Here is a 24709-nt window from a genome sequence, read left to right as displayed (position 1 = left end):
AAATATGTAGTTTGTGATTTTGGGCTGTAGAAAATTTAATTACATTAATTGAATTTAATTGAAGATGCCTTATAAAACCAATATGAGAAGGATGCTAAACCTAAAAGTGTTCATTAAAATAATACAAAATAAAACAATAGAGTACAATTTTAGATATTCATCTACTTTGGATCAGCTTTGGAAAATTAAAAATGCTCTAGCATTATTCTGATAACTCAGAGCTATTTATAAAGGTTCACCTTGTGTCAAGAAGCAAGGGGCGAATTTGGTAGTTTACATTTCCCAGGTGCTACTGCGAGAAACCAAATGAAGCTCCTCAAAATTGAATTTGTAAAACCCTTTGTTTTTGGTGTAATCCTGGGTAGTGAAGTTGGGTTTAACAATGCACCGAAAGAAGACATAGAGAACAAATCGTGGTTAGTAGAATGATTACTTTTATTTGAACAGATCAAGAAATTGATTTTCAGAAGAAATAAAACCAGGAAATTGTATTATTAATCAACACATGACAAACTATTTGAGTGCTTTATGTTTTGTTGTTAAAATCTAAAGAAAAAAGGAGGAAAATGGCTGTGCTAACAACATCTTTTCAGTCATGTTTGTTACAGAGCCTGCACTCACAAGAGGTGATGTGCTCGTAAGTGAACGTTTTTTCCTCTCTTCTGTTGGTCACAGGGTGGTAGCATATCGCAGAAAGGGTTTTTGTCTCTGAGGTCTTCTCCTGACAGCAATTGTTCTCCGCCTCCACCCTCAGTTTCCCGCCTACCTTTATGCTGCTGCATTGAGCCGAGGTATCAAGGTGAGGAGGGGAGATTGGGAGGGAAGGGAAGGAAGACAAGAGAAAAAGAGGTATTAGCACAGACAAATGGCTTCTAAAATTCACACAGGACTGAGGTACAAGTTCCGAGAATAAACACCAAAAACCTCAGACTGTGTATCAAAACTATTGGTGTAGATCTGTGAGTATTTCTTCTTACCGCAAGCCAGAACCACATTTGCCCATACAGACAGGTACGTGCAATATGGTGCGACAGTCGGTAGTGCTAAACTCAACGTCACCAAAAACGGGAGCACAGGTGTTGTTACCTGGAGTCAGAGAATGTTAATAAGTAGAGGCAGTTTGATGATTAGAAGCAAGGCATCTATAAAATGTGAACTGCATTGTTTAAAAATCCAATGCTTAAATGGCTTGAACTAAAATGTCAGTCTTTTTCAAATTTAAATTATAAATTACTTCAATACTTTATTTTTTGTACTTTACTTACATGTTTTGCAGCATTTGTGGTCGTCCCATATAAATCTGGCCTGGGGATTACAATATAAGAGCTGACGGTTAAATACTTGTTGTTCTTAGGATGTTTAGTTTAGTCCGCTAACTCTGTTTAATTCCAATACGTACCCACATATGATTCATCCAAAAGATCTTAACAAAACTAATTAATTTCCATTATAAAACAAGGCTTAAGCTATCTTCATAGAACAAGAGAAGGGGTTGTGCAGTACCGGATGACAATGGACTGGGGGACATTCTTGGATCGTAGTCTTAATTCCCTCCAAGGTGCAATGATGTGATTGACAGGGACTGGAGTCCTCCGACCAATATTCTCCAACCTAAACCACACAAAGAAATTTCATCACATCACAACAAAACACTATACAGTACAGGGGTTCATTTCAATTGAGAGAGGGAGACAAAACACCAAAACAGACTAATAAAAGATTAAATACAACGTACCTGGTATGTTCTTTCACCAAATTTGCAAGTCTTCTTAACTGAAAGAGAATAACGATGTGCATTTATTTCAAGTATTAACGTTGGAAAAAAATTGTCTAAAAATATTTGCTTACCACAGATCTGTTCACCACAGCAAGGTTTGTTCACCAGTACAGACACTGGGCCACAACTCGTTTCCGTCTCAAGAGGTTTAAGATGACACTCCTCTTTGCCGGTGTTGTTGTTACATTTACAAATGTGACAGCCGGACTGCCAGACGTCACCAGGCTGAAACACAAAGTAACTTTTTAATTTTAAAATCCCATTTGGGATGATAGTAGTTTTGCACTGATGAGACAAAGATACTCACCTGTTTGGGCTCACCAAGGGGTCCTTTACAATCTGTAGGACAGTACACAAACTCCACATTAACACTTGCACTGGCACCAAACGTCTCGGTGTAAGTGTCTTTTCGGTTATTTTACTCACACGGACAGCCCGTCACACAGATGTCTGAGTCCATTTCTGACTTGATTTGACCATGTGGACAAAAACAGCCTTCTCTGCTCTCCATGAAGGGGGCTCCTTCTTTTACAATTCTGTACAGCCAAACCAGATGGAAAGAAGTGAATTTGGAAATCTTGACAGCATGTATTGTATTGACAGCAGAAACATTTTCAATTCATGAAAGTGAGAAACAAATGTCACGAGAGAAAGCAAGTAAGCGCGTTGTCAAACCCTTTATTGCAGAAGTCATCCAGCTTGTTACGACATTGTCTGTAAACCAATCCTTTGGGACACGTCATAGCTGAAACATGAACAAGGACAATTAAAGCATATAGTCGGTTTAGTTTAAAGAAGACTTCTTTAGAGTTTTTACTCAAATCAATATTATTGGAAGGAAACAAAAAAGAATGTTAAGCCCCGGATTGTCTGGTTTTGCTTTGAAGACAGTAAATAAATTGATAAGAAATACATACTGCATTTTCCATTAGTCAGTGCTCTCCAGTCAATACAGACACCAGCCTTCATGCACTCATTTGCAGCTCGCATTAGTATAGAGCAACGATCAATATCGCAGGAACCATACATGCAGATCCTCTTTTTACGCTTCAAGTTCTTGATGCAATTTGAAAAGGCTCTGAGGAAACAAAGACACAGAGCCATGGTTAAACACCATCAAGATGAGTATGTGTTTGCTAGGACGGTACTAGCTGGTTGCAGCATCACTTGTACGCAGTTCCTTGGAGGTTGCTCAGGTGTAACAGGTGACTGCTTGGGCATTAGTAACTAAGGTATTATAGGTGACACTGGGTGGTTGCCACTACATGTTTGGATTAGTCACAAAGAGAGCTCTTACGACTAAGCATTGGGCCTTGAACATGTGACATGAATTGTAACAAACACAGTAATCCTCAAATCTCCCGCCCATTCCCCAAGGAAGTGTGTGTATTAGTGTGTGTGTTCGTGTGTGTAGCTTACGGGTGGTCCAGCACCTCACATAGAGCGCTCGAAGGGCAGGGGAGGAAAGTGGTTGCTGTAGGGGGTGCTGCAGTCGTCTGGTGACATTCTACATCTCTTGGTAAATGAGCACAGGCCGGTTTAGACTCGTGATGTTTCACCCAGCTGTAAGCCGTCTTATCACAGCAGCTGTTGTCCTCCATTTTCCCTCCTTTACGGATACATGATCCAACACCACATACACCTGTAGAAAAGAGGTCCTATCTGATGACTGAAGTACATTTTTATTCATATGTGTAGCCACTGTTAGCATTTTACACATAAATGTATGTGTCTATGTATTGTATTACCTGAATAAAGAAATATCAGCATGCACTAACCACACTAAAACACTCTTTTTCAATCCACTACTCACCACATTGTCCCTGGGTTTTTCCTTGGAAGTACTCCATGGCCAAACTGACCACTACGGAATGGGACTGACTGAGGGAGACATAAGAGCGGACCTCTGGGATGTAAATAATCACCGTGTCATTCATTCTCTCAAACCTTAACCAAGCCGCCTGCAATGGTGGCTCTATGACTGCGCCGTTCATAGTGACCTAGGGTAGATAAAATCAGTATCAAACCAGATATCTAATTCCTTATATAGTAAAGCCTTGAAGTAAAAACATCTTTTATCACAGAAGATTATTTTTTACATTCTAATTAGTATATATATATATAAAAAAAAATATAGGGGGCATGCCATATAATAAATGTAAAGAGTTGTATTTTATCCCACCTTTACTTCAGAGAAGTCTGGATCGATACTGAGTACAGCTTTAGTTCCCCTATATTTCAAGGTGATGCTTTTAGCACAGGAGCGATGCCTGCCTTCTACACACTTTTCGTTTTCTACAGAAATGTACAAACTAGGATGTGATGATATCTCCTTCACCAGGATGTTGGTGCATTCCGTCAGGAAATCAAACTTAACACCATGGAAAGTGGTGTAGTGTGAGTCCCCATATATCTCACAACGACCTAGGAAGAATAACAGGATTTTAGTAGATATGGGAACAAAACACAAATGTTTTTTCGGAGACGGGATTAAACTTGTTGATCTGTTAGGTATTCCTTTAGTGCCATCATCTGCTCAGTGTTTCAATTTGTGTTTCAATTCTAAACATATTTGCCAGGCACTCTAAACAAATATGCTGACCACATTAACCACACATGCAAAATGTCAGCATTCTAACTTTGTCATTTTGAACATATTGGTATGGCTTTGGTTTTTAAGTCAAATCACAGAGCCTGAAGTACAGCCTCACAGAGAATGAAGATAATTGATGCTGTTCTAAGGAGCAGCACTTAATACTTTGATTTAAAATATTTAGTTTAACCACCCACAATAAACACAATTACAAATAGATATGTAGAGGAAATGTTAAACACAAAAGAAGGAAAAGAAATACATGAGGGAGTCATGGAAACACTTACAGTCACACTTCAATGTTTCACAGCATCCATCCAAGACTTTTGTGAACTTTTCTCTGGGGCAGTCCGGGAATTCCATCAGTGGACAAATCACTGGAGCAAACTCTATCCTTCCACCTCTACAGGCCTTTTTAAAGCAATCCTCTGTCCATGTCTCACCACAGTGCCAGATTTTGTAATTCTTTGTGTCCAAACACTTACAATCTGGTGATTTTATGAGCAAAAAACGGGTAAAGAAAGTCAACGAAGAATTACAAAATAAAAATGTCTGCAATTTTAAGAACATGTTGGAAGTAAAACTGAAAAAATGATGTCATGTGCAGCAGAAGTAGATGGCACGCACCGTCGGTTGTAGAATCAGTAGAGGAGTGAGTTTGGGATGTTCGCGTCGCAAGCCTGGTTGTGGAATCAGTAGAGGAGTGAGGGTGGGATGTTCGCGTCTCATGCCCGGTTATGGAACCAGTAGTGGTGTGCGTGTGGGGTGTTCGAGTCTCATGACTATGTGTGGAATCAGTAGGGGTGTGCGTGTGGCGTGTTCGAGTCACATCACTATGTGTGGAATCAGTAGGTGTGTGGCGTGTTCGAGTCACATCACTATGTGTGGAATCAGTAGGGGGGTGTGTGTGGCGTGTTCGAGTCACATCACTATGTGTTGAATCAGTAGGTGTGTGGCGTGTTCGAGTCACATCACTATGTGTGGAATCAGTAGGTGTGTGGCGTGTTCGAGTCACATCACTATGGGTGGAATCAGTAGGTGTGTGGCGTGTTCGGGTCACATCACTATGTGTGGAATCAGTAGGTGTGTGGCGTGTTCGAGTCACATCACTATGTGTGGAATCAGTAGGGGGGTTTGTGTGGCGTGTTCGAGTCACATCACTATGTGTTGAATCAGTAGGCGTTTGCGTGATGTGTGTTCGAGTCACATCACTATGTGTGGAATCAGTAGGCGTGTGCGTGTGGCGTGTTCGAGTCACATCACTATGTGTGGAATCAGTAGGTGTGTGGCGTGTTCGAGTCACATCACTATGTGTGGAATCAGTAGGTGTGTGGCGTGTTCGAGTCACATCACTATGTGTGGAATCAGTAGGTGTGTGGCGTGTTCGAGTCACATCACTATGTGTGGAATCAGTAGGGGGGTTTGTGTGGCGTGTTCGAGTCACATCACTATGTGTGGAATCAGTAGGGGGGTTTGTGTGGCGTGTTCGAGTCACATCACTATGTGTGGAATCTGTAGGCGTGTGCGTGATGTGTGTTCGAGTCACATCACTATGTGTGGAATCAGTAGGGGTGTGCGTGGGGCGTGTTCGAGTCACATCACTATGTGTGGAATCAGTAGGGGGGTTTGTGTGGCGTGTTCGAGTCACATCACTATGTGTGGAATCAGTAGGTGTGTGGCGTGTTCGAGTCACATCACTATGTGTGGAATCAGTAGGTGTGTGGCGTGTTCGAGTCACATCACTATGTGTGGAATCAGTAGGTGTGTGGCGTGTTCGAGTCACATCACTATGTGTGGAATCAGTAGGGGGGTTTGTGTGGCGTGTTTGAGTCACATCACTATGTGTGGAATCTGTAGGCGTGTGCGTGATGTGTGTTCGAGTCACATCACTATGTGTGGAATCAGTAGGGGTGTGCGTGGGGCGTGTTCGAGTCACATCACTATGTGTGGAATCAGTAGGGGGGTTTGTGTGGCGTGTTCGAGTCACATCACTATGTGTGGAATCAGTAGGTGTGTGGCGTGTTCGAGTCACATCACTATGGGTGGAATCAGTAGGTGTGTGGCGTGTTCGAGTCACATCACTATGTGTGGAATCAGTAGGTGTGTGGCGTGTTCGAGTCACATCACTATGTGTGGAATCAGTAGGTGTGTGGCGTGTTCGAGTCACATCACTATGTGTGGAATCAGTAGGGGAGTTTGTGTGGCGTGTTCGAGTCACATCACTATGTGTTGAATCAGTAGGCGTTTGCGTGATGTGTGTTCGAGTCACATCACTATGTGTGGAATCAGTAGGCGTGTGCGTGTGGCGTGTTCGAGTCACATCACTATGTGTGGAATCAGTAGGGGGGTTTGTGTGGCGTGTTCGAGTCACATCACTATGTGTGGAATCAGTAGGTGTGTGGCGTGTTCGAGTCACATCACTATGTGTGGAATCAGTAGGTGTGTGGCGTGTTCGAGTCACATCACTATGTGTGGAATCAGTAGGGGGGTTTGTGTGGCGTGTTCGAGTCACATCACTATGTGTGGAATCAGTAGGGGGGTTTGTGTGGCGTGTTCGAGTCACATCACTATGTGTGGAATCTGTAGGCGTGTGCGTGATGTGTGTTCGAGTCACATCACTATGTGTGGAATCAGTAGGGGTGTGCGTGGGGCGTGTTCGAGTCACATCACTATGTGTGGAATCAGTAGGGGGGTTTGTGTGGCGTGTTCGAGTCACATCACTATGTGTGGAATCAGTAGGTGTGTGGCGTGTTCGAGTCACATCACTATGTGTGGAATCAGTAGGTGTGTGGCGTGTTCGAGTCACATCACTATGTGTGGAATCAGTAGGTGTGTGGCGTGTTCGAGTCACATCACTATGTGTGGAATCAGTAGGGGGGTTTGTGTGGCGTGTTTGAGTCACATCACTATGTGTGGAATCTGTAGGCGTGTGCGTGATGTGTGTTCGAGTCACATCACTATGTGTGGAATCAGTAGGGGTGTGCGTGGGGCGTGTTCGAGTCACATCACTATGTGTGGAATCAGTAGGGGGGTTTGTGTGGCGTGTTCGAGTCACATCACTATGTGTGGAATCAGTAGGTGTGTGGCGTGTTCGAGTCACATCACTATGGGTGGAATCAGTAGGTGTGTGGCGTGTTCGAGTCACATCACTATGTGTGGAATCAGTAGGTGTGTGGCGTGTTCGAGTCACATCACTATGTGTGGAATCAGTAGGTGTGTGGCGTGTTCGAGTCACATCACTATGTGTGGAATCAGTAGGGGAGTTTGTGTGGCGTGTTCGAGTCACATCACTATGTGTGGAATCTGTAGGCGTGTGCGTGATGTGTGTTCGAGTCACATCACTATGTGTGGAATCAGTAGGGGTGTGCGTGGGGCGTGTTCGAGTCACATCACTATGTGTGGAATCAGTAGGGGGGTTTGTGTGGCGTGTTCGAGTCACATCACTATGTGTGGAATCAGTAGGTGTGTGGCGTGTTCGAGTCACATCACTATGTGTGGAATCAGTAGGTGTGTGGCGTGTTCGAGTCACATCACTATGTGTGGAATCAGTAGGTGTGTGGCGTGTTCGAGTCACATCACTATGTGTGGAATCAGTAGGGGGGTTTGTGTGGCGTGTTCGAGTCACATCACTATGTGTGGAATCTGTAGGCGTGTGCGTGATGTGTGTTCGAGTCACATCACTATGTGTGGAATCAGTAGGGGTGTGCGTGAGGCGTGTTCGAGTCACATCACTATGTGTGGAATCAGTAGGGGGGTTTGTGTGGCGTGTTCGAGTCACATCACTATGTGTGGAATCAGTAGGTGTGTGGCGTGTTCGAGTCACATCACTATGGGTGGAATCAGTAGGTGTGTGGCGTGTTCGAGTCACATCACTATGTGTGGAATCAGTAGGTGTGTGGCGTGTTCGAGTCACATCACTATGTGTGGAATCAGTAGGGGGGTTTGTGTGGCGTGTTCGAGTCACATCACTATGTGTGGAATCAGTAGGGGGGTTTGTGTGGGGTGTTCGAGTCACATCACTATGTGTGGAATCAGTAGGCGTGTGCGTGATGTGTGTTCGAGTCACATCACTATGTGTGGAATCAGTAGGGGTGTGCGTGGGGCGTGTTCGAGTCACATCACTATGTGTGGAATCAGTAGGGGGGTTTGTGTGGCGTGTTCGAGTCACATCACTATGTGTGGAATCAGTAGGTGTTTGGCGTGTTCGAGTCACATCACTATGTGTGGAATCAGTAGGGGGGTTTGTGTGGCGTGTTCGAGTCACATCACTATGTGTGGAATCAGTAGGGGGGTGTGTGTGGCGTGTTCGAGTCACATCACTATGTGTTGAATCAGTAGGCGTTTGCGTGTGGCGTGTTCGAGTCACATCACTATGTGTGGAATCAGTAGGTGTGTGGCGTGTTCGAGTCACATCACTATGTGTGGAATCAGTAGGTGTGTGGCGTGTTCGAGTCACATCACTATGTGTGGAATCAGTAGGTGTGTGGCGTGTTCGAGTCACATCACTATGTGTCGAATCAGTAGGGGGGTTTGTGTGGCGTGTTCGAGTCACATCACTATGTGTGGAATCAGTAGGGGGGTTTGTGTGGCGTGTTCGAGTCACATCACTATGTGTGGAATCAGTAGGCGTGTGCGTGATGTGTGTTCGAGTCACATCACTATGTGTGGAATCAGTAGGGGTGTGCGTGGGGCGTGTTCGAGTCACATCACTATGTGTGGAATCAGTAGGGGGGTTTGTGTGGCGTGTTCGAGTCACATCACTATGTGTGGAATCAGTAGGCGTGTGCGTGATGTGTGTTCGAGTCACATCACTATGGGTGGAATCAGTAGGGGTGTGCGTGGGGCGTGTTCGAGTCACATCACTATGTGTGGAATCAGTAGGGGGGTTTGTGTGGCGTGTTCGAGTCACATCACTATGTGTGGAATCAGTAGGTGTTTGGCGTGTTCGAGTCACATCACTATGTGTGGAATCAGTAGGGGGGTTTGTGTGGCGTGTTCGAGTCACATCACTATGTGTGGAATCAGTAGGGGGGTGTGTGTGGCGTGTTCGAGTCACATCACTATGGGTGGAATCAGTAGGTGTGTGGCGTGTTCGAGTCACATCACTATGTGTGGAATCAGTAGGTGTGTGGCGTGTTCGAGTCACATCACTATGTGTGGAATCAGTAGGGGTGTGCGTGGGGCGTGTTCGAGTCACATCACTATGTGTGGAATCAGTAGGGGGGTTTGTGTGGCGTGTTCGAGTCACATCACTATGTGTGGAATCAGTAGGCGTGTGCGTGATGTGTGTTCGAGTCACATCACTATGTGTGGAATCAGTAGGCGTGTGCGTGTGGCGTGTTCGAGTCACATCACTATGTGTGGAATCAGTAGGTGTGTGGCGTGTTCGAGTCACATCACTATGGGTGGAATCAGTAGGTGTGTGGCGTGTTCGAGTCACATCACTATGTGTGGAATCAGTAGGTGTGTGGCGTGTTCGAGTCACATCACTATGTGTGGAATCAGTAGGGGGGTTTGTGTGGCGTGTTCGAGTCACATCACTATGGGTGGAATCAGTAGGTGTGTGGCGTGTTCGAGTCACATCACTATGTGTGGAATCAGTAGGTGTGTGGCGTGTTCGAGTCACATCACTATGTGTGGAATCAGTAGGGGGGTTTGTGTGGCGTGTTCGAGTCACATCACTATGTGTGGAATCAGTAGGTGTGTGGCGTGTTCGAGTCACATCACTATGTGTGGAATCAGTAGGTGTGTGGCGTGTTCGAGTCACATCACTATGGGTGGAATCAGTAGGTGTGTGGCGTGTTTGAGTCACATCACTATGTGTGGAATCAGTAGGTGTGTGGCGTGTTCGAGTCACATCACTATGTGTGGAATCAGTAGGGGGGTTTGTGTGGCGTGTTCGAGTCACATCACTATGTGTGGAATCAGTAGGTGTGTGGCGTGTTCGAGTCACATCACTATGTGTGGAATCGGTAGGTGTGTGGCGTGTTCGAGTCACATCACTATGTGTTGAATCAGTAGGCGTTTGCGTGTGGCGTGTTCGAGTCACATCACTATGTGTGGAATCAGTAGGGGTGTGCGTGGGGCGTGTTCGAGTCACATCACTATGTGTTGAATCAGTAGGCGTTTGCGTGTGGCGTGTTCGAGTCACATCACTATGTGTGGAATCAGTAGGGGGGTTTGTGTGGCGTGTTCGAGTCACATCACTATGTGTGGAATCAGTAGGCGTTTGCGTGTGGCGTGTTCGAGTCACATCACTATGTGTGGAATCAGTAGGTGTGTGGCGTGTTCGAGTCACATCACTATGTGTGGAATCAGTAGGTGTGTGGCGTGTTCGAGTCACATCACTATGTGTTGAATCAGTAGGCGTTTGCGTGTGGCGTGTTCGAGTCACATCACTATGTGTGGAATCAGTTGGGGGGTGCGTGGGGCGTGTTCGAGTCACATCACTATGTGTTGAATCAGTAGGCGTTTGCGTGTGGCGTGTTCGAGTCACATCACTATGTGTTGAATCAGTAGGCGTTTGCGTGATGTGTGTTCGAGTCACATCACTATGTGTGGAATCAGTAGGCGTGTGTGTGTGGCGTGTTCGAGTCACATCACTATGTGTGGAATCAGTAGGTGTGTGGCGTGTTCGAGTCACATCACTATGTGTGGAATCAGTAGGTGTGTGGCGTGTTCGAGTCACATCACTATGTGTGGAATCAGTAGGTGTGTGGCGTGTTCGAGTCACATCACTATGTGTGGAATCAGTAGGGGGGTTTGTGTGGCGTGTTCGAGTCACATCACTATGTGTGGAATCAGTAGGGGGGTTTGTGTGGCGTGTTCGAGTCACATCACTATGTGTGGAATCTGTAGGCGTGTGCGTGATGTGTGTTCGAGTCACATCACTATGTGTGGAATCAGTAGGGGTGTGCGTGGGGCGTGTTCGAGTTACATCACTATGTGTGGAATCAGTAGGTGTGTGGCGTGTTCGAGTCACATCACTATGTGTGGAATCAGTAGGTGTGTGGCGTGTTCGAGTCACATCACTATGTGTGGAATCAGTAGGGGTGTGCGTGGGGCGTGTTCGAGTCACATCACTATGTGTGGAATCAGTAGGGGGGTTTGTGTGGCGTGTTCGAGTCACATCACTATGTGTGGAATCAGTAGGCGTGTGCGTGATGTGTGTTCGAGTCACATCACTATGTGTGGAATCAGTAGGCGTGTGGCGTGTTCGAGTTACATCACTATGTGTGGAATCAGTAGGTGTGTGGCGTGTTCGAGTCACATCACTATGGGTGGAATCAGTAGGTGTGTGGCGTGTTCGAGTCACATCACTATGTGTGGAATCAGTAGGTGTGTGGCGTGTTCGAGTCACATCACTATGTGTGGAATCAGTAGGGGTGTGCGTGGGGCGTGTTCGAGTCACATCACTATGTGTGGAATCAGTAGGGGGGTTTGTGTGGCGTGTTCGAGTCACATCACTATGTGTGGAATCAGTAGGCGTGTGCGTGTGGCGTGTTCGAGTCACATCACTATGTGTGGAATCAGTAGGTGTGTGGCGTGTTCGAGTCACATCACTATGTGTGGAATCAGTAGGTGTGTGGCGTGTTCGAGTCACATCACTATGTGTGGAATCAGTAGGGGGGTTTGTGTGGCGTGTTCGAGTCACATCACTATGGGTGGAATCAGTAGGTGTGTGGCGTGTTCGAGTCACATCACTATGTGTGGAATCAGTAGGTGTGTGGCGTGTTCGAGTCACATCACTATGTGTGGAATCAGTAGGGGGGTTTGTGTGGCGTGTTCGAGTCACATCACTATGTGTGGAATCAGTAGGTGTGTGGCGTGTTCGAGTCACATCACTATGGGTGGAATCAGTAGGTGTGTGGCGTGTTCGAGTCACATCACTATGTGTGGAATCAGTAGGTGTGTGGCGTGTTCGAGTCACATCACTATGTGTGGAATCAGTAGGGGTGTTTGTGTGGCGTGTTCGAGTCACATCACTATGTGTGGAATCAGTAGGTGTGTGGCGTGTTCGAGTCACATCACTATGTGTGGAATCGGTAGGTGTGTGGCGTGTTCGAGTCACATCACTATGTGTTGAATCAGTAGGCGTTTGCGTGTGGCGTGTTCGAGTCACATCACTATGTGTGGAATCAGTAGGGGTGTGCGTGGGGCGTGTTCGAGTCACATCACTATGTGTTGAATCAGTAGGCGTTTGCGTGTGGCGTGTTCGAGTCACATCACTATGTGTTGAATCAGTAGGCGTTTGCGTGATGTGTGTTCGAGTCACATCACTATGTGTGGAATCAGTAGGCGTGTGCGTGTGGCGTGTTCGAGTCACATCACTATGTGTGGAATCAGTAGGGGGGTTTGTGTGGCGTGTTCGAGTCACATCACTATGTGTGGAATCAGTAGGTGTGTGGCGTGTTCGAGTCACATCACTATGTGTGGAATCAGTAGGTGTGTGGCGTGTTCGAGTCACATCACTAAGTGTGGAATCAGTAGGGGGGTTTGTGTGGCGTGTTCGAGTCACATCACTATGTGTGGAATCAGTAGGTGTGTGGCGTGTTCGAGTCACATCACTATGTGTGGAATCAGTAGGTGTGTGGCGTGTTCGAGTCACATCACTATGTGTTGAATCAGTAGGCGTTTGCGTGTGGCGTGTTCGAGTCACATCACTATGTGTGGAATCAGTAGGGGTGTGCGTGGGGCGTGTTCGAGTCACATCACTATGTGTTGAATCAGTAGGCGTTTGCGTGTGGCGTGTTCGAGTCACATCACTATGTGTGGAATCAGTAGGCGTTTGCGTGATGTGTGTTCGAGTCACATCACTATGTGTGGAATCAGTAGGCGTGTGCGTGTGGCGTGTTCGAGTCACATCACTATGTGTGGAATCAGTAGGGGTGTGCGTGTGGTGTGTTCGAGTCTCATGACTATGTGTGGAATCAGTAGGGGGGTGTGTGCGGCGTGTTTGAGTCTCATGACTATGTGTGGAATCAGTAGGGGTGTGCGTGTGGTGTGTTCGAGTCATATGTGTGGATTCAGTAGGGGTGTGCGTGTGGCGTGTTCGAGTCATATGTGTGGAATCAGGGGTGGGAGTGCTGGATGTTGGAGTTGTGGACATTGAAGGGTCTGTCGAAGAAGAGGTGGAATTGAGCTTTGGTGTTTTAAAAACAGGTTCTGCTTTGATACAAATACTCTTTTAAAAGCACACAACGTCACACACAAACTACTCCATAGGTCTGTGATTCCGTTACTAAAACAAATGAAATAGTAAAGGCAGTGGTTCATCAATAAAATTGATAATTACCGCAGTTCATGGCTCCATTCTCACAGTGGCTGAAAATAATTAAGTAAGAAAGTGAGAAACATCCAGTTGTCAAGATAATGAGTAATCATGTTATTATATGGAAATACTGTACATTTACATATTTTGAAATCTATATATATTAAAATGACCCAAATATGTGTGATTATGGTAATCTTTTAAAATGCACAGAAATGCAAAAAACATCAGCCCAACTTACCATAAAACATCGTTTATTACTACCACTTCCTCAGGTTGAATGACAGTGCCATTAAAGTAACAGGTGCATTTTCTCAAACTGGTGCATCCACCAGTGTTTTCATCATAGTATGGCTTATTCTTTTTACATCTGGGGTAGCAGCCTTTTCCAAAAATTAACAAAATGTGTATTAATAAGAGTGCTAAGGTTTCCTTTGGTTTCAAATAGAAAAAAAACTGATTTGAACCCTATATTATGATTGATATGATGGTTTTCAGAAAGACATTGTTTTCAGTTTTTACCTTACCATGGTTTAACATTAAATGTTGCTGTTTGTACAGAAATAAGAATGTTTGGTTACCTTCCAGCTTGTGAGAGATGTAGTTTTCTTTGCCACAGGAAAGCATCTCACCACAGGCTTCATAGTGCCAGATAGACTGTCCTTTCTTGTTGTAGTAGTCACAGTATACCGCTATGGTTTGAATGATCACAGGTTAAACCTTTACAGAAATATACCGTTATAGTTTATATTTTATAAACAAGTAAAGTAATAATTATGACACTTTTCAACACATTACTTGTTGATTATAGTAGTTGCCTTACACTGTGTCAGGTCTCTGACAGAAACACTAAATTAATAAAATATTATCTAATATGTATGAAGTCTTTATTGCTTTGAATCAGAAATCATTAAATCATGTTACGGTATAGTTACCATGTTTAGTGTCTTTTAGAATAAAGTTCATGTTTTGTTAGTGAGGGAAAACAAGTCCTAACTTACGACACATATCAGGTGTCCTCCAATTCACACACACATCCTGGTCGCTGCAGGCCTCTGCGTAGGCAGCCACAGCTGTGCAGAAGCCGAGGAACTTCCCGTCTGACTCACAGGAGCAAGACTCCTGCACACAGGCATCGTAGTAGGGATCTGGATCCACCTGGGGATTGTAAACAAACAGGATAGAGTTTATATTTACACATTTAAGGGCTATCGGTAAGAGTCTTTTACTTTAAATAGTTGGATGGTTTCATATTGTGACAGATTTGGATATGGAAATTCATCAGATTTTTAGCAGTCTAAAACCTGACCTTGTTGTTTGTGCTGTGCTAAATATGTAACATGCATACTTTTAGGTGGCATTCACTGAATGTTTCTCCTGTAAGGATCATACAGCGCTGCTGGGCCCAGGCTGCGCAGTAGGAGTTGCGTTCACATGGAAATATCTCAGTGGTCACATCAGAGCAAGGAGGTGTATGGACTTTCCAGCTGTTACCAAATGCCAAGGGACCAGACACTAGAAAAAATATATTTAATGGCTGTTATGTCGACCACCATTACAAAAGTCCTTCATAAAATAAAGAAAACACATAGATACCTGATGAGCCACTTATAATTAGGTCATTCATCTCATTCGAGTCGAAATTCCCACAGAGGCCACACACTCGGTTCTGTAGGAGAGATGGTTAGAAATTCAATGTGAAAGTTCTGGAAAAGTAACAAAGGAATGTAACTGCTGGAGAATGTAGCTTTTAGTTCAATTAAATAATACATTTTACGATAAAATGTCAGTCTTAATAATTCCAAAGTCAGTAATTCCAATTCATAGTTGTTTTGATTTTAATTTGAGATGATTTGTGTTTCCTAAATGAATAAATCTGTGAAAATTCATAAGTTGAAACATATAAAATGTTGGTTTCAAATTCAATTAAGACTTTAGAATCATCCCCCCATTTTTTATTTTGTCAATTAAAGTATCAAAATGGTAAATTATGTATATAAATGGCTAGGTTTTAAAATCCTTTTCACTCACCTTCCATGAACCCGCCAGCTCTATGGTGATCCGGGTGTGTTTGTCCCAGATGAGAGTTATCCCTTTGCTCGGCACTGAGATTACAATGTAGAGTCCCAAAGTGCGTACCAAGTAAAGTGAATCTTCCTGCCCAGTCCAGCCTTTATAGAGGTGTCTGGTCACCTGCATGTCGCTCAGCGTCAGGGAGACTTGGCCCTTTTTAGGTACATAAAAGAGTAGATCTCGGGTTATGAGATAAAATGTAAGTGTTGAACAAGTGACTAGACATTTATTGACTGATATGTGTGTAAAAAAAAAAAATCACCTTCAGGTCGAGGATGATGTTGCGAGAGCAGGTGAGCGCCTCCTCACAGCAGGGGACACTCTCTACTCCGATAGAGAAGGTGCCGTTTCCATTCCCACAGGAATCCTCGAGAAAGAAGAGTTTAAAAGTTTATAAAATCAGGCAAACTATCGTCTAAATAAAATAGCTCTTTACTATTTGGATGATGTCCTTTGACGACAATGCATTGGAGACACGTGTGAGCGTGAGTTTACTATGAGTTAATTTCCTTCCTATTTTACTATGAGTTTATTTCCTTCCTATTTTCTTGTTTGGTCTTACCTGCACAAGTGTGTACAGACATTGTCCAGAAAAGCGGAACCATTTGGAGTCAAAGGTCTGGTAGTGTCCATTTCCGTAAACTTGACACTGTCCCGGGCAAGGCCTCTCAATGCAGTGCCACTGACCCTGATAACAGGTACTGTAACATAGAGTGATGTCAACCTTATATTCACAGATTCATCAGCGTATGGCGAGATAGGACCCTTTGAACAAATAAGTAGGAGTTGGGGTGTTACCATGTTTTACAGTTGCTGTTGACTTGCTGTCCTGCTTTGAATGTTTTGCCACTGAACACACAGGTGCATTCATCAAGTGAAACACAGTTCCCATGGTGATCCTCATACTGGTATTCTGGACAGTAACAGCCACTCTTACAGGTCTCACTGGTACCCTGCCAATCACAGAAAAGGAAATTAATGTATTTTTGGGAAATGTTTTATCCACCACAATATTAAAAAACGTGGATTAGTTTTAACATGATAATAAAAAACATTAACTTAAAGGTAAGATTTCAGCAGCAACGGCACTCATTAAATGTTCACAAAGAGAATCACATTACCGTAAAACATCTCTACTTTATGCTATTAAATAGTCATATTTTCATTGAAGAATAAATACAAATAAATAGACAAACAATCCAATACAATCATTTAATATATCCATTTACCTTTGGTTTGCTGATATAGTCACAGGACTTCTGAATCCTCTTATGTCTGTCCTCAGAGCAACTAACACACACCTTCCCATTTCTGCAATCTGTTTGATATATGTTTCAAACAGGTAGATATTTTGGAGTTGAAAAATTGGAACTAAGATAACAAAGGACAACTATGATGTTGATATGATTATGATTAAAGAATATATATTCACCACAATCGGGCGAACAGCTCAATACTCCATTCTTGCAGTTGCTAAAACAGACACAATATTTGCTTTGAGATATAACACAATTTTGCTTCAGTATGTGTCCAGCAAAGGTGGACACGCTACAATCGAGGGCACTAAAAGAGCATTGGGTAGACGTGGTTAAGGAAGACAGCGGGTAATCACCCCAACCATTACCGTTCTTATTATTAAAGACTATGGCTGTAAATACTCAGATGATCAACTCACCATTGTTGACCAGAGATAACAACAGGCCCCGGGTCTGCAATACCACCGTAGTAAGTACAAGCACACTCTTCCTTTGGGGAACAAATTTGTCCTTGGTTCAGGTGAGTTCCCTCCGGACAGCCACAGCCCTCCACAGGATCGTCGTCCATATCACAGCGGATGTCATAGCCGGACAAAGAAGTGCATGTGCGGTTGCAGGTATGCATGCTGTAGGAAAATTCTTGGTTCTTCTGGCATTTTAATTCTGAGACAGAACATTAAATGTACCAATGATTTATTCAATCTACTAAACGGGACATTTTCTTTATCTAGACTCCTGTTGTTTTTCATCAACAGCATTGTCTCAAACTATATTTTGTATGAATCCCTAACATTTACTTTCATAAAATTCTGCAATCCGAAATAATCATCATTGTATTATTATCACAAAAGAAAATTACATCTCATAATTTCATAAAAGCAACAAATTTGATTGAGTTCATTTAGTTTGTCGAACAAACTGTACCTCCATTGTGTCTTTCAGTAAACTCTAGAAAATGAAGTGGGAGGATGCACACAGAATACGTTGTTTACTTTTGAAAACTAAACTTACCGCAGCTCGTGTTTCTCCTCCAGTCACCAATAACAACACCCACAGCGGCGCAGGCTTTGGCATAGCTGGCCAGACTAATACACAAGGCCTGTGTCTGACTTCTGCCAGAGTTACATATTCTTTGGATGCAAGCCTGGAAAAAAGTCATTAAGTTAATTTCTGAAACCCCTAAACTTAAAACGGATTTGGTATGGGCCAAAAGTATTGTTACCGTGTAGTAGGAATCCGTTGGGATATAAGGATGACACTCAGAAAATATCCCAGTTGGTTGGTTCAACACTGCACACTTTTCATGAGCATAATTCTCTACAAAAGTTTAAACCATTATTGAATTCATTTAATCTCTGGATTGCATATTGGTATCATATTACAAGCAAGCTAGTGAACAAATTTCGATGTTTTACAAACAGAGTTGAGTAATAAGATCTATATTATTTTATATAACTTCTCATTCTTGATTGGTAGACAAATCAAATATGTATGAATGTATGAGTATGAGTAATAGTAATGAGTAATATGTATGAGTATGAATTCATATACACAGAGACCCTTCTAAAACGTGCCATTTAAGAACAAGGGCCCATTGCTGGGCCTCTGATACTGCTTTATTCTCGACACTGCGCTTCCTTGTCCTGGGTAACAATACAACTGCTATGACATACATTATTGCAATTAGTAGCAATGCCACAGTAAACACAACCCACTGTGTAAATATGCACTACCAACAAAAAAATGCCAATATCTTGACACTGGATCCCCTGCGGTCCTCAGCATCATGCAACTATTGTGTCAATCGGATGAGTAGTTCTCAAATTGAAACAAAGGAGAGACATACAGACAGAATCTCAAACATATTTCAAACACATTTGTATTATTAATTCGTACCATTTTCACGGTTGGTGCAGGTGGTGGGTATGTTCTCATGACAATTACCCAAACTCCAGGACAGAGCAAAGGGTTCAGCTGAGTTCTCAATGATCCCGCTGTTGGTGGTGAAGTCATCTGTGGTGTCACAGTTGCTATTGCCACAAAGACCTAAAAGACATACTGGCTATGATTACAAATCATATTGGTCCATGCCAAAGAAAATATTCTGTATTTCCTAGATTATACCCATTATTTTCTTTTATCTGTTTAATCTCACAGCGCTAATTGCATAAAGGTCGTACGTATGAAACTGAATCCCAAAGTGAAAAGTAAATTTCAACAGGAATATTTTTTGGCCTGTCTCTAGACAGTGGTCCTCACCTTTGATCTTGTCATTGGAGTTGTCGGGTGCGTCGATGAACAGCTGGATTTCAGGAGACAGCTGAATTTGGAAGTTTAAACCAGAGGTTGTGTGGACTTGGACGAACATGGAGGACACCCAGTAAATCTGAGCATGACCTATGGGAGAGAATTCAGTAAATTAATTGATGGCCGAGTAAATTAACCATAATGAATGGATTGCGAGGCAGGTAGATGTAATACACATTTAAAATAAAGTCCAGCCAAATAATGTAATTAACTACATTTCCGTTTAATTTTCATTACCAGATTGATGGATTTCAGTGATCTCATGCCCATTCAACAAAACCTTGTTCTTTTTGAATACAAACAGTTCCTGCAAAAGAAAGAGGTGTTTATATTCCCTGAAAGCATATTACTGTTGCATTACATTTTTTTTTTGAAAGATAGTTATTTTAAAATGAATTCCTAAAAGACTGTTTGTACCTCTGAGAGCTGAACCGTAATCTTTCTAAGAAAGAGTCCTTTTCGTGAAAAATGTATTATTATTATCCAGCTGGGACCCTTTAATGTAAAAGACTAGTTAGTATCATAAAAATGTTGTGTTCTGTAATGTTACATTTGGATTTGAAAAATTACCTGTGAAGCAACATATGAACATTTTTGAGGGAGGACATATTGTTTGCCATCGAATGTTGTCACAAACTGGCCTTCAATGACACATCTTTTGTGGCAAAGGTTCTCTGAGCATCGCCATTTCCCACCATGACACGTACTGTGTAAAGAAAACATGGTTCATTTTATTAAACTTAAAAGAGAGGTAAAGAAACAGTTTCTAGACCATTATTTTGCTCCGAACCATCTTGTAAGGTTGAAATAAAGTTTGAAGTATATTACCATGACTGACACTTGGAACTTCGCATTTCTCCGTTTCCGTAGGTTTTTCCAGCAAATTCACAAGAGCAGCCGGACTCAGGAATACAGTGATGGCCAATTGCACCATTATCAAGAACACTACCTAAAATAAAAATAATACCATGTTATTAGTCTCATTGAAGCTATAAACTACAGCTACATTATAAAGACTGATTGTGCTCTTTCACCCTTTGGACAGGCACAGGTTTCAGTGAATTCCTGGTAGAAGGGTGAAGGGTTCGGGTTTGAGCAGCTGGGAATAAATGCTGGACCCTTTTTCTCATAAATCAGGTCTCCTGGGCAACTTGGTTTCGCTGTATTAAACCAGAGAAAATTGGCAATAACATCAGGTGCTGTTCACTAATGAGTGTCCTATCATACCAAAGATCTTTTTAATTTTGGGGTGCCTACCGCATCTGGTTAAGCGTCTCCAAAATCGCTTGATTCTTGATTGGTTACACTGGCTTGCAACTTCTTGGAACAAAGGACAGTAGATGCTCTGGCTATTTTCAAAGCCAAAAATGTTCTCTTTACAGAGTCGGTGATAGTGACGATTGTTGTCTTGCAGACAGTTCTTGGTTTTCCGAAAGAATTGACCGCACATCTGCAAATATAATCAGGGAAACCACTTGATTATCTGGAATTAGGACATGTAATATGGATTGTTCACTTATTTTGTTTTTTTATTTGTTGTCTTAACAAATCTACCCTCCACCAATGATGTAGAAAAGAACAGAAAACAATGGAGATGCTGCGGCTGCTGTGTTTATCTTTGAAGAGAATACTGACAAGATGATTACTGATCTTAATATTATTTGTTGTATTTTCATGGGTTTTATTTTTGACCTGCTATGTCTATGTATTCTATTTTGTTTTATGTTTCTTATTTGAATTTAAGCGTCTTCTTTTTCCTATGAGTCACTAATTAATCAATAAAAGTGGGAATTCTTTTCAGAGAGATCAATGAGTGAAAAAAATATAGAAAGTAGCTGTAGCAGAACCTTACCAATAGCATACTGGAGTCTAGTATCACAGCATGAACTTGGCTGTGTTGGAAATTATTTAATCATTACAACTGTTAACTCACATGATTTTTTTCCATCACAGGATCTCTGGTTTTACATCTGTGGTCATCAAGCTTGCTGTCTCTGATCAACTCGTGCCTGGGGGCTGATGTCATGAAAAATGCTTGTTGTTAAACCAAACTGGATGCAAACAAATGTATTCGTTATTAAAATTTGTACCACTTGTTATAATGTTACTACTGCTATATAACAACAATCGATGCCTCAATTCCAATCATTTAATAATACCCGCGACTTTTTGTTGTCCACACAGTCCAGACATGTCGGCGCTCAGCTTTGACTCCAGTGTCACCTTAACAACAAGTTTAAACAAATGGGCTTTAGTGGGCAGGTTTAGTGTTGGATGATCCAATTAACTTAATAAATTAATTATGCGTGCATGCATTTGTCTTACTGTAACTATGCTCTTGTTGAGTGTGTTGAGCCGACTGTATAAAGTCAACTTACCCACATAGAGTTTATTCCCCCATGTACATTGTGCCAGGTGACAGTGAAAGGAAGCACCGTGCTTCTCAGTCTAGTGTAGATGCCGTATTTAAAGATATGCTGGTAGGTGTGGTCATATGGAAGGGAAACACTATGAAGACATAATAAATACATGAATACATTATTAAATATTTGGGGTACTAGTGAAGTTCATGTGCTACATTGTTAAAATACTATTCTATTAATCCTGCAGTGAAAATGGCATTTAAGTAAAAGTATGTGAATACAATGAGGAAATATTGAATTCAAGTTTCAATGTAATGTATCCCAACTTTTTTTTAAACTATAGGAAGAAAAGAAATTTCTTGTTTTAGCTATAATCGATGTGGAATGTCCCTCAGCTAATCAACATGCTACTCTTATTTTCAAATGATGTGTGTCCAAAAATCTCAACAAACTAGGAACAGAAGTTTTATAATAATTGTAGTTGTGTAAAATGCACATTTTTGCGAGTAGTGGAGGATGTGGTCCAATTATTAAAATCGATGTAGCTAGTAACAATGAACTATTGGAACAACTACATGACCACCACTTGACCTGAAATAGCTGTTTTCACTTTGGACTAAGTCTTCTCACTCGTTCAACTTTTATTTGAAATTAAAGATGGAATGGGTGAACTATTACAGTTTCCACTTCCCCAAAATAAGTCCCTAAGTGATAACTCTGTAACAGCTTGACTCAGTATGTTTTTTTTTTACAAAACACTGACAATACAATGTCCCAGACTCAAAGCTAATAATGATTTAGGATTAGGGCTATTAGGGAGGATTGGTGACAGGTAAAATAAAAAAAAGGATTGTGAAATGTCCATTTAATTGAAAGAGTATGGGTAAGAGTATGATTAAATATACTTTTCTGCATTACGTATTACTTTGTTTTCAGTGTGGCTGCAGTTTTCTGCTTGGGCTCAAACCTTTTGTTCTGCACCAGGATGTGGCCATTCTTCAAAAGTGTTGTGACTTTGTTGATGATGATCTCGACTTGGACCAACAGCCCGTTGTGTCCTCGTCGTATGCTGACAGAATATTCCCCCCGTTTGACGGTGAAGCTTGTGAGTGTGAACGGGCAGTCGGACCGAACATAGTAAGTCTCCCCCTTAAAAGGCTGGACGACCCCGCTGCCAAATGTCCTGCAAGTGTCTGCATACAGAAAAGGGATTAATACTAGATAATAAGGACAAATGTTAGGTCAGAAATTAAGAAAAGTAAATGAAAAGTAAATGAAATTACATTATAATCTTGGAATGAGATTTAAATTTCTGGGTTCAATGTGTACTCAATATTCCTTACCCTGTCTATGGATTATTCATTCATTATACATTGAATAACAAATTTGAGTCTTTTAAAAAATCCAAAAGCTCAACTTTTACTTCAAGTCCAAACAACAAATCCCAATTTTTTGTAAGACAACAAACTAGTGAAATGCAACAGCCAAACAATGAAACAGCATGTGTTTCAGAAAACCTGAAAACAATGTAGCCAGTACTTACGATAGATACAATAATGTCAAAAATGAATATGTGTAGTGAACTGATAAATATCACACATTGATTGGTTTGTACTCACAAATATGTGTTTCTTTGGTCTTGAACAATTCCACTGTGCCAAAAACTAGAAGAAAAATGTGTCATGGTTCAAGTAAACATTAATAATGAGTTTAATTAATAACATGAATACTTACATGATATCATTTTACCAAATGCGTATTTATGCGCGTAAGCATTACATATCACAGTTGCCTCTATTTGAAAAGTTGTTCATAATTGGAAGAAATATTTTGTCAGTGCCAACTAATTATTTATCCTATTATTTTTTTTACATCATATTTTATTCACATCTGCTCATGTAGTGAAAACATCACAAAAAAATCCTTTTTCAGAATGGCAAGACTTTAAATATTGCATCCTCATCATTTTGCAGTGGTCATACCTGAGGCCAGTGAAAAGCAGAATGCCAGAATCCATCCCTGGGTTGTCATGCTGCCTGATGCTGCAGGAGAGCAGTTGAAACAAACAACCCACATGGCTTATATGTGCAGTGTTAATCCTAAAAAAAAAAAGCACCGCCCCGCCGGTACTCAGAAACTATAAACTAAGGAACTAGAAATAGAAAGAAGAAAACAAATTAAACATTGAACTTGACATATTCATTTAAAACCCAAAGTGATCTGCTAGATAAAAAGAACAACCTGTAAATATTTAAGTCACCCACCACACATAATGGGTAAAATATAAAGTATATTTTGTAAAAAGAGGGGAAGCTCTTTTCTGGTTTGATGAACCAGACAATGCTTTTCCTTTTAAGACATATCAATGACAACATTCAACATTGAAAATTGACGGACCGTTCCACGTCATGTTTAAATTAGTAGTCTGGAGATACTCGGTTGATTCTCCAGGCAACGATTTTACTTGGTGCAGCAAAATTAGTTTAAATGGTTCTTGGCTTAAATCACTGATGAGTAAAAGACTAATGGCTGATCAACGCACCAGTAGGCTGCGAGATCTATAAGGCAAACCCAACACCTGTATATTTAAATTTTGATTTCCAATTTAGCTTGTGTAGATGTTGGACTAGACTACTGTATAAAACCAAACTGTAATGAAAAAAGAGATATCAACATTCTTTCAATAACTTTTGATGGCATTGAGCCAAGGATCATTTTGCTGAAGATTTCGTTTGAATCGGACATAGCGTCTGGGAGGAGTTCGCAAAAACGTGTTTTTCACAAAATTCAAAATGGCGGACATAAAACGGTAGGCGCATTTCCATACCATGATTGACTTTTTTGTAGAGCACATCCAAGAGCACCTGTGTGCAAAGGTTGAAGTCAATCGGTAAAAGTGGGAAAAAGTTTCCCCAGAGGGAGCACTTTTTTAAATGCCCTAATTGCAGGACTCGAAGAATATCTAATTTTTTCGCACTTCTGAAGGCATGGAAAAATTCCAGAGTTTTTGAATGCGATAAAGTCCCCAAAAGTGCGTTTGAAGTGGTGAAATAATAATAATAATACTAA

At 41.9% G+C, this 24709-nt stretch overlaps 1 protein-coding gene across 1 annotated transcript; it reads right to left on the bottom strand.

Moving 5' to 3' along the window:
* Window positions 1-416: 416 nt before the first annotated feature.
* LOC119210235 (mucin-19-like) lies at window positions 417-23734 on the bottom strand. Its single transcript, XM_062560329.1, has 46 exons — window positions 23623-23734; window positions 23260-23304; window positions 22608-22833; window positions 21656-21785; window positions 21437-21500; window positions 21211-21293; window positions 20535-20727; window positions 20312-20437; window positions 20106-20226; window positions 19848-19983; window positions 19695-19772; window positions 19515-19584; window positions 19230-19367; window positions 18867-19016; window positions 18193-18287; window positions 17982-18114; window positions 17390-17633; window positions 17147-17187; window positions 16944-17032; window positions 16513-16667; window positions 16277-16415; window positions 15977-16081; window positions 15673-15867; window positions 15238-15310; window positions 14990-15156; window positions 14643-14799; window positions 14223-14333; window positions 13883-14024; window positions 13666-13694; window positions 13443-13487; window positions 9600-9743; window positions 4998-5078; window positions 4658-4858; window positions 3960-4201; window positions 3591-3777; window positions 3197-3419; window positions 2695-2855; window positions 2453-2522; window positions 2204-2313; window positions 2085-2116; window positions 1849-2002; window positions 1736-1773; window positions 1504-1611; window positions 1266-1305; window positions 978-1086; window positions 417-773 (listed from the first exon to the last, which is right to left on the bottom strand). Exons 1-46 carry the CDS (start codon window positions 23714-23716, stop codon window positions 590-592), a joined length of 5658 nt encoding a protein of 1885 aa, XP_062416313.1. The 5' UTR covers window positions 23717-23734; the 3' UTR covers window positions 417-589.
* Window positions 23735-24709: the final 975 nt, after the last annotated feature.

Source organism: Pungitius pungitius, chromosome 2 (genome assembly GCF_949316345.1).
Source record: "Pungitius pungitius chromosome 2, fPunPun2.1, whole genome shotgun sequence".
In the NCBI taxonomy this organism is placed as follows: Eukaryota; Metazoa; Chordata; class Actinopteri; order Perciformes; family Gasterosteidae; genus Pungitius; species Pungitius pungitius.
Note: the sequence above shows the minus strand (reverse complement) of the source record. Positions and strands in the feature narration are given on the sequence as shown.